This window comes from Leptonychotes weddellii, chromosome 1, assembly GCF_054177405.1.
Source record: "Leptonychotes weddellii isolate Sample4059 chromosome 1, ASM5417740v2, whole genome shotgun sequence".
In the NCBI taxonomy this organism is placed as follows: domain Eukaryota; kingdom Metazoa; phylum Chordata; class Mammalia; order Carnivora; family Phocidae; genus Leptonychotes; species Leptonychotes weddellii.
Window position 1 is genome coordinate 149774940 of NC_138369.1, and position 18238 is coordinate 149793177.

General features: G+C 37.4%; 1 protein-coding gene across 3 annotated transcripts in view; it reads left to right on the forward strand.

Annotated features, from left to right (window-relative positions):
* The window catches only part of ABI3BP (ABI family member 3 binding protein), a 242073-nt gene that overhangs the window by 109317 nt on the left and 114518 nt on the right, over nucleotides 1-18238 (forward strand). For 2 of the 3 annotated variants that reach the window (XM_081797763.1, XM_081797752.1), the window contains exons 7-14: nucleotides 1541-1589; nucleotides 2599-2670; nucleotides 3258-3350; nucleotides 9622-9699; nucleotides 11496-11570; nucleotides 12306-12380; nucleotides 13200-13271; nucleotides 13854-13928. In XM_081797763.1, coding sequence (XP_081653889.1) covers nucleotides 1541-1589; nucleotides 2599-2670; nucleotides 3258-3350; nucleotides 9622-9699; nucleotides 11496-11570; nucleotides 12306-12380; nucleotides 13200-13271; nucleotides 13854-13928 — 589 coding nt within the window. The remainder of the gene's footprint in view (nucleotides 1-1540; nucleotides 1590-2598; nucleotides 2671-3257; nucleotides 3351-9621; nucleotides 9700-11495; nucleotides 11571-12305; nucleotides 12381-13199; nucleotides 13272-13853; nucleotides 13929-18238) is intronic. The other variant, XM_081797759.1, reaches the window with a different exon arrangement.

Below are 18238 nucleotides of genomic sequence, written 5' to 3' on the forward strand. Positions count from 1 at the left end.
AGATTGTTATGGAGGAAATTACTGGGTGTGTTAGTCCATTAGGGCCGCTAGAACAGAATACCATAGACTGGGTGGCTTAAACAACAAACATTTATTTGTCACAGTTCTGGAGCCTGGGGAGTCCAAGATCAAGGTGCTGGCAGATTTGGTGTCCGGGTGAGAGCCTGCTTCCTGGTTCACACACAGCCATCTTCTTGCTGTGTCCTCATGGGGTGGAAAGGTGGAGGGATCTCTCTGGGGCCTCTTTTATAAGAGCACTAATCTCCTTCAGAGGGTGGACCGCTCAGGACTTAATCATTTCTCAAAAGCCCAACCTATAAATACCATCACACTTGGGAGTTAAGTTTTAACATATAAATTTTGGGGGGACATACGAATTCAGTCTATAGCACTGAGTCTATAGCTATAAATAGTTTTAAAAACCTGATAATAGTAAACTTCTATTTTTTGTGGTTTTCTAAACATAAGGACCTTAATACAAGAAGACAAATAGCCAACAGTAAGCTTGGTATTGTGGCCCTTCTTTGTTATGGGCACATTATTCACTAAAATGGGAGCATGTTAACAAGTCTCTGTTGCTCACAACTATAAACACCCATGTGGTAAGTATCTCACCCAGCACATCCTGGATTATTAACAGATCTGGTGCATGAGGTCCCTTTATCATGGGTACAGGTTAAATCAAGCATCAACAAATCAATGTCATGCTCCCCTCTTTAACGCAGTCTAATTCTTCCTTATGTATTTGCTTCCCTTATTTTGTTCCTATGTCTCTCCCTTGGCTCTCCCTTGAGTCCTTGGCTCACAGTTCTGTCCAGTCATGACTCCACTTTAAAGTTAACACTAAACCTGTCCCTAGTTCAAGCCACTCCATGACATCAAAACTTCCTGTGGGATGTCTGAGGCAATTTGGGAGAAGGGAGAATGCATAGTGCCCTAGGATGCCTTTCTGGTTTGAGGTCCTTTGTGCATAAATATGTGCAGAATGGTTTAGAGTATGGGATTTGGAGGTAGAAATGTCTGGATCTGAGTCCCAGCTCTGCCTTCTTGGCCAAGGAGATGCTTGGTCTCAGGAGTTCATGGTAGTCGGGTTATCTGTAGCAGCAGATCTGTTATCTGATCGGGTTATCTGTAGCTGCAGCTGGGTATACTCAAACCATGGATGCTGATCAGTTTTAAAAGATAATATGTAGCTTAGCATCTTCTTGAGAGGAAATGTAAAGACAGAATTTGGTCGGGTCACATCTCAAATGAAGTGATAAATCAACTAGTAGTCAATCCACATGATTTAGTTCCTTTCATTGCAGTTTCAAGGTTAACTAAAATAATGGGAGTTCTGCAGAAACTGCTTCTTTCAAGCCTTTGGACATTTATGGGGAAAACCAAATGAGTCCAATAAAATAGAGGTAGATATATGCAATAAAGGTCTTTCCAGCAACTGTAATAACACAGGGCTACTTCCAGTTCTTTGCTTTTCTTTTTCTGTTTCTTTTTTTTTAAGTTAAAACTAACTAAAAAGCTGACTCTCTTCTCTTTTCAGCCAGCATATGTCCCAAGGAAGCTAATCCCAATAACCATCATCAAACAAGGTAATTTGTACAAGTCTGCTCTGGATGTATGTTTAGAACTATTTTTTTTTTAATTTTAATTCTAGTACAGTTAACAGTTTAGAATTATTTTTCATACACTTTTCACTGAGATAATTAAACAGCGCTTTTTTTCTCAATTTTTCTGATTGTTTTAAAGCAAAAGTGTGAAGAAATCAGTATGGTCTAGCATATTAGAAGTTAATAGATTATTTTGGCTCATATACCAATAGGCCAAGTCTTGGCAAGTCACCCTGGTTGTGTTTTACCAAAGTAAAACTTTTGGTACAAAGCAACTATAATAAGTATTAAATTTTAAAAAGTCATATGAATATGTGTGGCTTTGTTCAGGATTAAGTTGGCATACATGAAGAAAATCATTAATAGGATTTTTGGATTAGTGAAATAAAAACTATGATTTAGTGCTCCTTTTAGGTAAAGACATACAGTTTCCAAGAATTATAATGTCTTATTTCAGTATCCAGTTGTTTTTGTTTTGACTTTGTTTTTTAAATTATTAAAATGACTCCATTATTTTGAGAAAGTTCTTGGTAGAAGAGATTAGACACTTAAAGTAATTATTCATTTTAAGAAAACATAGTGCCTCAAGTGTATTCTCAAAACAGTGTCAGTATTGGAATAATCCAGATTCTTTGCTTTGAGAATATACATTTTCACTTTTTAAAATTTCCTGTAGTAATTGCCTCATTTTGCGCTATTTCTTTAACTTGGGAAGGCTGCAGGGAATGGAGATTAGGAAGGAAATTTTCAGCTCATTTGAATGGAACACTTTATGATAAAGTAATAACCTTTCGTTACTTAAAGGTGTTAACTGTGAAGGTGAGCTGTGCTTCCCAGTCCTTTCCTTGGCTGGGTACCAGCCCAAAGAGTTACTTTTTATATTAATTAAAAAGTTATATTAGGGCTTCCCTAGTGCAGATGTCTTCACATTACAGCTATTTGCTGCTTCCTATTTTCTTCCAACACACTGTTCCCTTTTGTATTTCAACAGTGATTCAGAATGTTACTCACAGGGCTTCAACTAAATCCCCAGATAAGACTCCCTTTGGAGGAACAATATTAGGTGAGTGGATCTTAGTATCTATACTTACAGTAAGCAGGTCAGGCTATTTTTTGATAATAGGGCCCTCATGGAATTTTACACTGTTAGCAGGTCTATTAAATTGATGTTGGTTCATTTCCTTTCAGTACTGAGCATTCTGGCTTGTGTCCATGCTAGGCTAGGAGCCAAGAGGTATTACCTCTAGGAGTGTGTGTTAGAGAAACAACTCTAGCCCACGCCTAGTAGGAACAATGGCACCCATCCTACTTGCCCCATAGCGTTGGTGCAGTTAGGAGGGAGTCCTTGTTGTATCGAACTGCTCTTTTAAAAATTATTAATAATAATGGTATTTTGTTCAATGTATATGTTAAACAGCCATTTTACTATTTTTGATTCTATGGATTAAAAGCCAGAGGATTTTGTAGTTCAGTTCTGAACATTAAAAAAAAATCTGTTTAAAGTATGATCATATTTTTTTGCCAAAACTTTAGGTTTGAGTTAAAATTGATGAAGCCAAATAAGTGCAGAATTTCATAGTTTCTATTATCTGATGCTCTGAACTTTATGTCATGATGCATTTTCTTTCTCTTACCCTATTCTATATGCAGTCCATCTTATTATTCCAGGCCTTAATGAAACCACTGTGAAACTTCCTACATCCATAATGCTTGAGATTTCGGATGCAATCAAGACACAGTTAGGTAAGCAGCAATGTTCCATATTTGAACTTTGTGGTGACTGAGTACTAGCACTGATAATCCTAGGATACCCAAGGAATCTAGCAAATCAGCTGTTTGGGCATCTCAAAGTAAAAAGTAAGGGACAGGCATGTGCATTGTTGATGGGAATGAAAATGGTACACCTGCTGGGGCAAACAGTATGACCATTCCTCAAAAACTCAAGCATAGAACTATGACATGATCCAGCAATTCCACTTCTGTGTATATAACCAAAAGAACTGGAAAAAAGTTATCAAAGAGGTATTTGGACATCTATGTTCACACTAGCATTATTCACAATAGCTAAAGCATGGAAGCAACTCATGTGTCCATCAACAAATGAATGGGTAGGCACCCCAGTGGATAGCAGCATTATCTACAATAACCAAATCATGGAAACAGCCCAAGTGTCCATCAACTGATGAATGGATAAAGATGTGATAGCCATACACAATGAAATATTCCTTGGCTATAAAAAATAATGAAATCTTGCCATTTGCAACAACATGGATGGAGCTAAGTGAACTAAGAAAGATAATATGATTTCACTCATATGTGGAATTTAAGAAACAGCACACATGAGCAAAGGGGGAAAAAGAGAGAGAGAGAGAGGTAAACCAAGAAACAGACTCTTAACTATAGAGAACAAACTGATGGTTACCAGAGGTGGGGGGGGGGGGATGGGTTACATGGGTGATAGGGATTAAGGAGTACACTTGTTGTGACTAGCTCCGTGTGACTAGCACCGGGTGATGTGTGGAGTGTTGAATCACTATATTGTACACCTGAAACTAATACAATACTGTATGTTAACCAGAATTTAAGTAAAAACTTAAAAAAAAAATTAAAAAGTAAAAGTGAAATGAAGGGGTAAGCAAAATGTGGCTATATGTGCAATAGGATATTATTCAGGCTTGAGAAGGAAGGAAATTCTGAAACGTGCTACAAGATGGATGAACCTTGAGGACATTAGCTAAGTGAAATAAGCCAGTCACAAAAAGACAAATACTGTGTGATTCCACTTACGTGAGGTACCTGAAGCAGTCAAATTTATACACAGAAAGTATAATGGTGATTGCTAGGGACTGGAGGGAGGAGGGAAATGGGGAGTTAGGGTTTAATGATATAATTTCACTTTTATAAGATGAGAGTTTTGGAGATGGATGGTGGCAATGGGTTGCACAACATTATGAATGTATTTAATATTACTGAAATGTATACTTAAAAAGGTTAATTAAGATCATACATTTTATGTTATGTATATTTTGCCATGATAAAAAAAAATTGGAAAACAGTGAGGGGCAGAGAGATTGGAGAGTTGGAAGTATTTATATAAATTACATTCTGTAGGTAAATAGTTATTATATATTATAAAATATATTTATATTTATTTTAAAAAGTGAACATTTATCAAATTATCCAAGATGCATACATTTATTTAGGTAAAATTTTCAAATAGAGTGATTGTTAGAAAATTGTTATACTGTCGAGGGGCCATGAGATGTTTTCAATGAGAGCTGATGTAGAGGTCAGGTGTGTTAGAATTATTATTTACTTGAGATTGATACTGCCTCCTACTTGTAGAAAGAACTTGATATAATTTCAGTGTTTTAAAAACATAACAATTTATGGGGAGACAATCCCAACAAAACCCTTTAAAAGGAGCCCAGGGAAAAATTGCAGTGCTCACTGGGGTAAATTAGTTGCCGCATTTGAGTATCAAATTAGTCCGGACCCTCTGTCTAGCACAGCATCTCCAGCTTGATGGAGCACGAGAGGCCTGGTGGGCTTGTGAGCCCAGACTGCTCGACCCACCCGCAGAGCTCCTGATTCAGTAGATGAGGTGAGGGACCTGAGAATTTGCCTTTTTAACTAGCACCCAGGAGATACTGAAGCCACTTGCCTGGGCGCCATACTTTGAGAACCACCCCTCCACAGTCTCTGGAGATAGTCTTGAGCTATTGATAAATGTGGAAGGAGATAGCATGATGTGGTAGAAATTGAACAAAACTAAAAAATGCAGAATGTTTTCTCCGCATTAGGCACTAGCAAAGAACTTTCACACGTATATAAATGAATGTCCACCTTGTGTGGGTGCAGAAATGGACCCCTGGGCCCCTGTGTGGCAACATTCAGTCAACACGTAATTACCAAGTGTTACTCTCTGGCATAACTGCAAGTCGCTGGTACTGTGCTGGTGAGTTACACAGGCACAGGACCTGCCCACACCGGGACCTCAGACTTAATTTCTCCTGACCTGTTTGCTTGTTTGATGGTTACCAGATGGGGGGGGGGGATGGGTTACATGGGTGATAGGGATTAAGGAGTACACTTGTGACTAGCTCCTTGGCAATCAGATTGGAACAGTTTCAAAATGTGAACTCTTAAGTTCTCTTTAGCTGTTAATTTGAGAATTTACCGGAAGAAGGAGGAACAAAACCTTAAGCAAGTAGAAGAGCACTTAATGGATAGACTTAACAGTCCCACCAATTGTAGAAAAATTCTCAGAACTTACACATCATTTTATTAAGATGTGCAGATATTTGCCAGTTTTTGTGATTTTGTGCATCCTTCCATTTTCATTACGAAATATTCATACCTCTTAGTCCCAGAGTGAGTTACCTCCGAGAATGTAGACAAGTGACTGTAGACATCATTTCTTTAATTTGTACATCAGACTCGATCACCTCTTTTTTAGCTATAAAACTGTGACTAAACCCTGCAACATCTAAATGCTGTGCTAAGATCCAGGAACCTTCCAAATTAACTTTTCCTCACCGAAACTATGTTTGGAATCCAGTGCTCCCTTTTCTTGTGCTCACCTCTTCTCTGCCCGGAGCCTATGTGCCTCACCCTGCCCTTGGGAAAACCTTGTTTGGAAGGAGGGAAATAAAAGGAACTGGCCATTCTCTTACTGATGTGATCCCTAATCCATCCAGCAAAACTACAAAATACAGAATTTGTGAAGGAGGTTGAAAATGAGCAGTTTTCCCCAGACCACTACTGTCAGTTTTGAACTGAAGCATGTTTTGTTCTTCAGTCTTGAGTGATATTTCCTAAACTTTTTGGTTTTTGCAAAGTTCTCCACACTATCTTAATACCCATTCAATCTTTGTTTTCTTTAGAGAATAAAACAGTGCATTTGTTTTGTTTTTTGCTTTTATCTTTCTGATACGATTCACTAAAAGCTTTCAGGATTGAGTGTGATTTCAATAAAGAAAAATTGTATGCAAACAGTAAGTATCTTTTTTGACTTGTTTTTCTGTGGAAACACCATCTTAAATTCAACACATGACAAATTTCTTATGCATTGAAGAGCTTGATAGCTAGTATCTTTGAAAATGCCCAGCAAATCCATCAAATATACCACCTTGGCAGACTGTATTTTAAAAATTACATTTTAAGTTTACCGTTTTGAATGGAAAGAGATACTGCTTTAATAGTTCTTTATACTAGCAAGGGAGAAATAAACTTTCCTGAAATTATTTAACACTGCAATTCATAAAAGTACTATTTTTTTTGAGGGGGCGAATCCTAAAAATAATATCCTCATTCCAGTGGGGCCCATCATGGGACATCAAGAAATTAATAGCTTTTGTTCTAAGAACACATGGTGTGAATAATGAGAGAAATAAACAAGAAAGCTAGTATTACACACACCCCTCCCTGGGGCATACAGAGGGTTGGCCAAAGCCAAGACATAGCCTGCCAAAAATGAAAGGAAACAACTGTGTTGAAAAAAGGTACAGAAGAATCCAAGAGGAAAGGGAATTTCCTGGGTTTTAGGTCATATTCTGGTGGCATTTTACTCTGCTCTTGCCAAGACTGCAGTTGTCCATAGATAGTGTAGGTGAGTGCTCGTGGGTTGGTAAGAGACATAAAGGTGCTCTGATGCAAATTATCTTCCCTGTCTACTATTTTTTCTGACATCTGAAATGCCATATTTAGAAATACAGCATGCCTTTGTAAGGAATTAGTGATGTGTAAAGAATACAAATGTCTCTTGGGAAGGTGGTTTACCTTCCCCGCCCCCCCCATTAACAGCCTAATTTTAGGTTAATGTGATTGCCGGCTGAGGGCATGTTTTTAATATAAGGAGCTAAAGCAGAGTAATTCAGAGTACTGTTTGAGAGTATAGGATCTGTATGTTAAAATAAATAAATAGTCCTAGTCAGCCAAGGAAACCACTGAGAATGTAGGCTATTACACAGGAAGAAGAGGATTAGCAAAAGTGTCTTGAGGGAGAAGAGGACCCTGAAGAAGAAAAGAGCACTAAAGAAAAACTTTATAATCTCACACTTTAAAAAAAAAAAAAATTCCCATGGTACACTTGAAAATAAGAAGACCAGAGTTCATAAAAATCTGTAATCTAAATGTTTTTTTCCTATGCTAACAATCACAGTGGTTCTAAACAAAAGCTGTGACTGCAACAGAAAAATGTTGATTAAATTTAGAAATTTTAAGAATGGAAGTTACCATAAATTTCTACTGGACTGCTGTGTAGTTATTTCAGAGAGTCCCTTCTCTTTATGCCCTGCTTAATTAATTTGAACAATGGTATTTAACATTTCTGTTGTGTAAAAATGCCGTGCAACATCATGTACACATGAATCCAAAACACGCACTTGACCGTTAGATATGGCAAGCACGGTAGCGCTTCTGACACCTGTGTCTAGCATCTTAAAACACTCTCGAAAATAATTAGCTCTATGGAAGAATCTATTGTAGACTTCCATAATGCAGACTGAAAACTGATTTGCCTCTATTACCATTGTGAAAGGGACGACTTTATAGTTGTCTTTACGTCCTTCAGAAGTAAATAAATATTTTGTAGCCCATGTTAACTGATGAGAAAATGGTCTTTACAACAGTGATGTGAACTACAGAAGGAAGTTAAAAGATGTTCATCCTTTAAGAACTTTGACAGAATTGATTAGATATTGATCTAATCTCAGCAGAGGGCAGCTTTGTCCCCCGGGGGATATGCGGCAGTATCTGGAGACATTTCTGGTTGTCACAGTTGTGGAAGTGCTAATGGAATCCTGTGGATAAAGACCAGAAATCCTGTTAAATGTTCTGTAGTACACAGGAAAGACCCCCCCGACCTCCGACCTAACAAAAAAAAATTATCCAGCCCAAAATGTCCCTAGTTGAGAAACCCAAGAAGTCCCGTATAGTTCTAGGACTCTAAAAAAAATCCCATCTGATTATAATCATTTCAAGTTGACATGATCAGAGTATCTTAAAGATGAATGAATTCTTTCATGCCCCTAGACTTTCAAAATACTACAAGTAGCTAACTAGCTGAATCAAGTTCATCCTGAGTGCATCTTTGAAATGGGAAATATCTTTTTTTTTTTTTTTAAAGATTTTATTTATTTGACAGAGAGAGAGGGAACACAAGCGGGGGGAGAGGGAGAAGCAGGCCTCCCACAGAGCAGGGAGCCCGATGCGGGGCTCGATCCCAGGACCCTGGGATCACGACCTGGGCCGAAGGCAGACGCCCAACGACTGAGCCACCCAGGCGCCCCTGAAATGGGAAATATCTTAATCATTGGGGATTTCTGGTATAGGAATGTACTTTCTTTGAAAAGGATGCCTAAATTTTAGAAGAAAGTTTCCTAAGTAGTTTTCTGAAGAGGCTAAAAGATATGGAAAAAAATCGATTTCATTCACTATGCCGAATTCACAGAGACCAAAAGAAAAGATCAATGTTAATGTGTGGCTCAAATGAATAGCTGTTGCTATTTTTTGGTCACAAATATTTTTAAATATCTTAGTTTCCTATGTGAGTTATTTGTTTTTCTAAAGGTTCACTGTCCTAACCTATTGGTTTTGTTTTTTTTTTTTACTGTGTATAATAATGGAAAATCTCTATGCATTGTTATTATTTTTAATTAGGAGTACTTGAATACAAAATTCTAGGGAATATTTGCAATACAACCTGTGCTTTCCAGAAACTCTTATTTATGAGTGAGAATGATTTGAGAGTTATCCAAGTATTGAGTTGTGACTTTTTTCTTCATTCCAATGCCAATTTAAATCTTAAAGAATTACCTAGGGTTCATGAGATGGAATTCTGAAGAATCCCTGGTGGAAATGCACAATAAATTTGTTGACTGGCTGGTGGGAAGAATTAAGAGCAATATAGATTTCTTGAAATAATCTGTTACTTGATGATGTTTGAATGAATTATATTTGGGCACTGTGTTATGAAGAAGTGAGGTGAATTGTTTGTTCTCTGACTTTTTAGCTAAGAATGAAACGTTGGCATTACCTGCTGAATCTAAAACACCAGAGGTAGAAAAATTCCCAGCACAGCCCGTAACAGGTAATGAGATCCATATGTCGTTAACTTTGAGAGAATAAATATTTTTTGAAATGGTAAATGATTGATGAGTTTGTACTTGTTTTCAGTGAAGGGCCACTAGGAGATTAATTTTCATCATAAGCACAAACAATAAGAGATTATAGATCCTTAATTTAACATTCGGAAAAACAGCTAATGCAGAAGGAACTATGGAATCATATGACCTGATGTGTAATATGGAAGCTGTATTTTTCACGCTAAGTGAAAGTTGTCACCTCAACATTCTGAGATATTTTTATACTAAAATATAATACTATGGTTTATGTGCTCTCCTTTTATATGAAGATATGAGCTCATTTTTCATTTCTTTCACAAGTGGTCATTTTAGCAAAATGCCATATTCCCTCCCAAATCCCCAGCTTGATAACTATGAAAGTTCCCTAGAATCATTTAGAACAATTAGAATTAATTGTTCTATGGAAGATTAATAATCCTAGTACAAAGAAATATGTAATAGTTTGTTGAAAATCCTTTAAAGAATAAATGCGGGATACATTTTCCCCATAGTTTATTAGCCTTTACTAGCAAACATTCAGGATTTCTTGTCTAAATGAACTGCCTAAGTCCTGCCCACCAGGAACATATTACTCTATGAACCACAGAGTTTTTGCCAGAGCAGTACCACCTCATCCAGAACCCAGTAAAACAAACATCTGGCAAGAATTTCCCCAAATCTGCATTTAGCAAAATATCTCCAATCTAAAGTGAATTTTGTAATCCACAAAATTTCCACAGATTGAAATATCAGTGATATTTACCTTGCACTAAACTCTTGGATTCATAGCCAGTCCAGAAGAGCTAAAGATTGGCAGGAAAATAAAATAACTTCATTTCAAGAAACGTATTCAAGTAGGAATATTTCTGACAGAGTAAGACATATAGGCTCCTACCTACGTGGGAGATGGACATTCCATCCCCCACCTTCATGGGTGTTGGGACAAAGGAACAAACTATCTAAGATACTGGAATACTCTATTCAAATAAAATTCTTAGGTAATTTTTCTAATTTCAGTATAATTTGTCAATACAAGAAAAGCATAGGCATGATCCAGTAGACTCCAAGTTATTTTCTGCCCCAAAGATCCTACCCATTTTTCCCATTTATACTTTCCTCTCTTGGCACAGCATCTGACGGGAGAGTCTACAGATCTCTTCGTTCTCTGCCAAAGCTTCTTCAGAATTTTCCTATACAGAAACACTTAGGCAAACACCATGCCTTATTATTCAGTGTTGTGTTTGTGTCTCACGGCTGAGCATTTGAGTCCTTACTGTAATTACAATCCAGTTCCAAGCTTTGTATGTTGACTGCAGTTTGGAAGAGAGAAATCTTTTATGTAATCATTCTAAATAAACCTTTTTGCCTTGGGTCACTGTTTTATTTGCCCATTTATTAGTTCATTTAATATTTGTCATATGCTTGCTTACTATACCTCAGACATTGTGCTGAGCCCTGGAAATAATAAGAAAGAAAAAGGCAGGCAAGGAAAAAACTATGATTAATAAGTGCTTTCACCAAGGTCAGCTCACTGCGCTTTTTGGAACACATGGAAAGTGGACCAAGCTCATTGAGGAAGGGTTGGAAGAAGTGTCAGCTCAGGCATCTGCGGCAAGCCAGGGAGTCCTGAATTAACTTGAAAAGAATTGGTCAATTTAAGTGTCAGTTCCTAATTCTAAAGGGCAACAGAAACACCTTATGATCTTTGGTTGCTTCATTATTTTTACCTGAATTGGTAAAGTTGTCTTTTTTTACCTTCCAGTGACTGCTGAGTCAGTGCCAAGGACCACGAAACCCACTGTGTCTAGCGCATTAGAATTTTCAGAAAAAACACTGGGTAATTCTAAGAATTTTTTTTTCTTAAATAACTCCCAATGCTCATAGAAACAAAAAGTAACCCTAATGCCTTAGTTCCCCCCTACCTTTTATTTCCCCCCTTTACTAGCAGTCGTTAACTTTCCTATTTCTTGGACCAATTCCATTACAGAGTTAACAACAGGCCTTGATCCTGGTGACTGATATTCTAGGCAGCTCGGGATGCTAGATGCTGACTACACACAGCTTTTACCAGTCTCTTGGGATGTATAGAAAAAACTCAGAATGCCAGTCTTTTAAGTCACAAATCTTGGAGGGGTGGGGGAAACCTGGAAATCTGGACTGTGTTTGTGCTTTCTGTTTATTGCAGTAGGCTTCCCTAGTCTTGTGTGCACTAAACTTGAGGAGACTCCCCCAAAGTGTCCTGCTTTTTAATAAGAATTTCATGTCATGCAAGTTAACTGCTTCTTGGCCCAAAAGAGTCTTGCTTTGTTGTCTTCTGCTGGAAAAAAAAAGCAGCATGCGTGTTGTTTTGTACTCGTGATGTTGATCCTCCATGCCACATCACGCACTTTGAAACTATACCTTCACATTTTAACAGCTATATGAAGTTTTCCCAGGGGAGCCAGCTATTTCCATGAAGGCATCAGCTGCCCTGTGCACACTGTGTTATGAGCATGCTTCCCATGATTAAGTGTGAGCCATAGTATCAAATCCTGCCTCGGGGAGTTGCTGACCGAATTCTTCTTTATTTTAGTTCTCAGCGAAAGGACCCCGGAAACCCTGCAAACTATTCTAATACCTAGGTTTGAATTGCCACTGAGCACTCTAGGTAAAAATTATTAAACATTACAGCGTGTTATTACCTTGAAAATTTTATGCATGCTAAAAGAAATCCTTAGGCTAATTCATTCATATTTATCTCCTCATAGGAAAGAAGGGACACATGGTTTATAGAACAATAAGCTCCCCAACACTAAGCCCTTAACTGTTATTAAATATTTATAATTTAGAATCCTGGAGAGTCTTTATGACAAATCTTTTGGGGGTTTTTCTTTTTGGTGATTGTATTTTGATATTATATTTGATTCTTTTTATTCAAAATCATTGTGTCACTGAATAAACTATTTTCTATACTTTTCCTAAATATCTTTTTACTCAGTTGTTTCTCCAGATGGAGAAGATATGTTTATGTTATTTTGGCAGACTGTTTATTAGAATTTGAGTGCAATATCAAAAATTGTTGGAGTGGGAGCTTAAATATAATGCTGTGTAATTACTGAAAGTCTATTTTCCATTAGATGGACATTTTTTAGTTCAGATGTGTTTGGTGCTTGATTTGAGTTCAAAGGAAATATATGTAAGGGCACACATACACATGACTAAAGAAATTAGGAAAGTATAAGGGTGAAAAGAACAATCCAAATTCTTCAAATTTAGTAGCTTGATTATAAAAAATAGAAAAAGAAGTTTATTATAGTATCCAGCATCAAAACCACAAGAGTAAGAAATACTACTAACAATACCTTACTTGACATAAGCAATTTGCCTTTTTGTGTTTGTTTTTTGTTTTTGCAAGCTTGAGATTTTGAAAAATCTTTTCTGTTACTCGTACCTCAGGTTATAACATTTGTTATGTGTTTCATTGCAGCTCCGAAAAGGCTTCCAGAATTTCCTCAGGCAAACACACCCTTTCCCTTTGAGAAGCCTGAGGGCACTCTGGGTAATAGTAACACCTTAAAGCTGGCGTTAAGATAGGGTGGTGATGGCTTAATTCTGTAGGAAACGCTTACTGGATCCTATCTTAGCAAACCTCAATGAACTGATGAATTCCGTTAACTCAGCCAAACAAGGGGTTGATTTAAAAACAAACAGAAAAAAGCTATTTGATTTTTATACTTATGTAATAATCGTAAGTATGTTAATTTTATACAGGTTCGGGGTTTATCCTGAAAAATGTTGAAAGTATGACACTGAACTCTGGTTTCTCTTTTTTTTAAAAGAAATCAGGCCTGAGCCGAAACCAAGAGTTGGGCACTTAACTGACTTCGCCACCCAGGCACCCCCAAAATCTGGTCTCTTTCTGATCACTAATCAAATGCTCTCTGGATAGATGCATATTGATTTCTTGATATAAAATGACTTTGGATTGGATTAGCATGTGCTTTTTTATTGCAAGCTTCTGGTAGTCATTTAACCATACCAGCAACCTATTTCTGTCCCTTTCTCTTCTCCAAAAAACAAAAAAAGCAGAAAACAAAACAAAACAAAAACCTTCAATGAATTCCATTTCTTTTTGCTGTAGCTTCGAGTGAAAAGCCATGGATTGTGCCTACAAGTAAAACATCTGAAGATTCCAAACTTCTCCCACCTCAAACTGGTAATTTCATTCTTTTTTAAAAATAGATTGGACCAACAGTATTGAATAACTTGTTTTTATTTTTATAGTTTCCCTAGTTGATTATCAAAATACTTGTAGTAAATGGTAAAGCTATAATCCATTCTTGATACTTAGGGGAATATCATGTTTTTCTCAATGCAAAAGCAAAATGGTTTTGTATTTGTTTTAAAAATCTGTGTTTTAATGTCTGGATAGATAATTGGAAGTGTGGCTAGAAGATAAACTGTGAATTGGTTCATGGATTTTCTAGAGACCTCTTTTATGACATTGAGAACAGCAACAAAAATAACATATCATGGGTCTGACTTAGCAATATCAGCTTAATGTCTCCCTTGTAGATAGATACTTGCTTTTTTTCCAACAAAAATATTCAGTGAACATTTGAGAGCTCACTATGTGCAAGTTATTGCTAAATCCTAAAATCTGTAAGCATATTGTGATATGGAGGAAAGACCACAGGTCCTGGCATTAATAATGGACCTTGATTCTAGTTCTGGCTTTCCCATTAACAATATATTTGAGCTCTTTTTCTCTACTGTCCTGGGTCTTAGTTTGTTCTTTTGTAAACTGTGGCAACTGGCTTTTTTTTCTCCCGAGAATTCCATGTTCCACCACTAAAACTGATGAGGGAGACAACTTCCCCTTAAACATATTTCCTTACTTAAAAAGTCCTCTTTTGTACATCTTTTCTTTGCTGTCTAGCAGACAACTAAAAAGAATGATAAGCATGTGAGAATTATAAGAAAACCTCAGAAACCACTCCGGGTGATTACTTCTATGACTTTTGTTTTACTTGTTTGCATTTTAATTTTTGTGAACCTTCTAGTTGTGATGTTTTGAGTAAAAATTATGTAGTATGTAATGTGGTTGGAAGTTCATGTAATGAAGTTAAGAACACTGACATTTGGTGGTATTCCCCAGAAAGGATTCCAGCAGAGGACTGGTTTGAGAAAGTGAGAATGTGCCTTCAGATTTTAGTCAAATTATTCTTTCTCTGTTACATGTGATGGGCTCAGATCTCAGCAAAAGATAAAAGGATGGCACCACATGAAGTAAGCATGTCTATTAGAGTCTCTCCTCTCAAGTGGGAAAACACTTGAAAGTTGGCTATGGTTGTCAACCAATCCAGAGAAGTCTCAAATTGGGTCTTTCTAAGGCTTCATTCCCCTAGTCACTGACCCTGAAAACCAAATGCAATTACTGAATGTGGGTGCAAAAACATCTTCAGCATTTCAGGTCACCTGAATGTAAAATCTGGGTTCGGGGTAGAGTTTCATACTGAGCCATCCCATAGGCACAGCTGTGCCGTGATTACGGGGCAACAACTAGTCTGTGGACCTGTGTGACGGCTTATCTGCTGCACTGTGCCGTGCCTGGCCTGACTTCCATATCATTCGTGAGGGCGACAGCTCTCAAACCAAGCTAAACTAGATGAACTCTTAGGTCCCTTTCATCTCTTAGCTTTTGGGTTATTAACCTTGGGGGCATAGGGTCAGCTAGGTTTCCCTTGAGCAGCCTGTAGTTTTTTGATGTCTATGATTATTCAAGAGTGAACTGACCAAAACCTCAAGGAAACCACTTATGAAATGTGAATGCCTGAGTTGAACCAAGCTTTGGGGAGTGAGAATATGTTGGGAAGTGAGGATTGTAGGGTTACAAAGAGACAAAGATGGCAGGGATTAAAGATCTTAATAAAGGGAAGGTTCCTTTTGCCTCCAGTTCCAGAAAAGGAATATTCTGGTCTTGCTCTGACGGAGTATGAATAGTGGCTCATACAGCAGGAAGCACTTGCATTATTCAGTTACCTCACTACTGCCAGAGCAGACTTAGACTTCCAGAGAACTCACAACTACTGACTGCCAACCCCCTCGGGATGAAGTGTTGGGGCTTGTCATGGGCTGTAACAGTTGAGGAGGCAATGATTTCAGGCATGAGCATTGGCCCTAGAAACTTCCTAGCCTTCCCTTACAACATTTAAATTTTATACTTCTTCTACTAAGTATGATCCCTTAGACCAGAAGCATTGGTATCCCTGGGGAACTTGTTAAAAAGGCAGAATCTTGGGCTCTACTCCAAAACTATTGAATCAGGATCTGCTTTTTAAACAAGATCTCCAGGTAATTGCTATGAACAGTAAAGTTTGAGAAGCACTACTTTATCTAGTCTATAATAGTTCACATGGTGTAGGTAAGAATCATCAAATGTGGTCAATTATAGGATGAGAGGCATCAAGTCAATATAAGATTAGTTTCTCAAAGTGGGTGATTAAGTATCTCTTGTTACTACTAATACACACAATGCTTCTATCTCTTACATAAGTGTTCTGTGGCCTCTTCTTACTTGTTAAATTTCAAATTAAAACTTATCCTATATACTGTGGTTTGATAAATTGATATATTCATGCCATCCTTTCATTCATTTCAGCCTTTCCTGTTTCTTGTGATTGATTTTGTGTGAATTTATACGTGTACTGTTTCTATTTCCTAGTTTCAGTGTATATGATTATTTTACTTTCCACTTACCATGGTTTCCTAATGCAACTGTTTTTAGAAATTAAGAAGAGAGAGAGGTAGAGATAGTACTGGAATGCTGGTACATAAAACTATTGGTCCCATTTTTAGTTGTTGTATCCTTTGAAGAAATATATTTTAGCTGGTATGAATGAACTAAATGAACACATTTTGTTTTCTCTGTTGGGATACAGTGTATCTAGACTTACTGTATCAATTCCCTTCAGCCAAAGACCACTAGAACCACACCTGTTTTTGAACAAAGTTAGTATTTACTCATTGCAACAATAGAGAATGCAGAGCATGACAAACTGTGGGATCTCTTGGTAAGAGGGTGCTGGAGAAGACTTATTGTGGGACGTGGCCTTGTTTTAGGTGATTGTGGGGAGGGTCCAAGGAAATGATGCTTTGCTCTGGAATGGCTGCTCCCAGAAAGTAGGAGTAATTCTATTACTGAATATCATAATTCTTAACTAGAAGTGAAGAAGAACAGAGTGAAGCAAAGTTGTGATTGGTAAATTCATATTAGCCAGAACGTGGGGACAGTAATTTTTGTGTTCATGCATTTGTGTTCCACACAATTACAGAGGGTATTGTTTTGGCTTGATCCATCTTGGTCACTAAGTGGTCTAGTCTGATGTTTGTGTTCTTTCAAATTGTTAATGCTCAGCAGGAGAACACCACAACCTAGATGTGGGTGCCAGGCCAGCTCCTGGATGCCAGGGACTGCTTTTCTCTTTGTCAACCATTAAGTGTGATTTATCAACACCTCTTGTAAAACTCATTTTGCTTCGGCACTGCTGGATTTGTGTTTTCCACATTTACTTCATATTTTGTATCAAATCCTCAGAATTCATGCTCTCAAAAAGATGTCTATGTTACTTTTGGATATAAAAAGCTGTATGGAAATTCTAACTTGCATGCTGATTATTGAAATCCCTAGGTCATCTCAACAATTGATGAAAGAGTGGGACAGGGTATTTGGAATTTGGAATATCCCAGAAAATCTGAGAAGTGTAGCCATCAAACATACTCTTCCCCACTTTTAGCCTACTTGCCCTAATCTTTCATTAGTGCTGCATTTTGTGATCTCATTATTTGATATTGTATTTTGTATTAAGCCTTCTCTAAAGTATGTTTAAGTAGGATTGATTGATTTTTTTATTCCCTTAGCAAATCAAATTTTAAAGTTTAGAAAGGAGATCATAAAAATCTGCTCTATAATTATATACCAGAATATATACTACTTTAAAGATTTTTTAAAAAGATTTTATTTGAGAGAGAGAGAGATTGAGCATAAGTGGGGGGAGGAGCAGAAGAAGAGGGATAAGCAGATTTCATGCTGAGCGTGGATCCCACAACCCTGAGATCATGACCTGAGCCAAAATGAAGAGTCGGACACTTAACCAACTGAGCCACCCAAGAGCCCCTGGAATATATACTACTTCTTCTTCTTTTATTTTATTTTATTTTATCATGTTATGTTAATCATCATACATTACATCATTAGTTTTTGATATAGCGTTCCATGATTCATTGTTTGCGTATAACACCCTGTGCTCCATTCAGTACGTGCCCTCTTTAATACCCATCACCAGGCTAACCCATCCCCCCACCCCCCTCCCCTCTAGAACCCTCAGTTTCTTTCTCAGAGTCCATAGTCTCTCATGGTTTGTCTCCCCCTCCGATTTCCCCCCCTCATTTTTCCCTTCCTGCTATCTTCTTTTCTTTTCTTTTTTTTTTTTTTAACATATGATATATTATTTGTTTCAGAGGTAC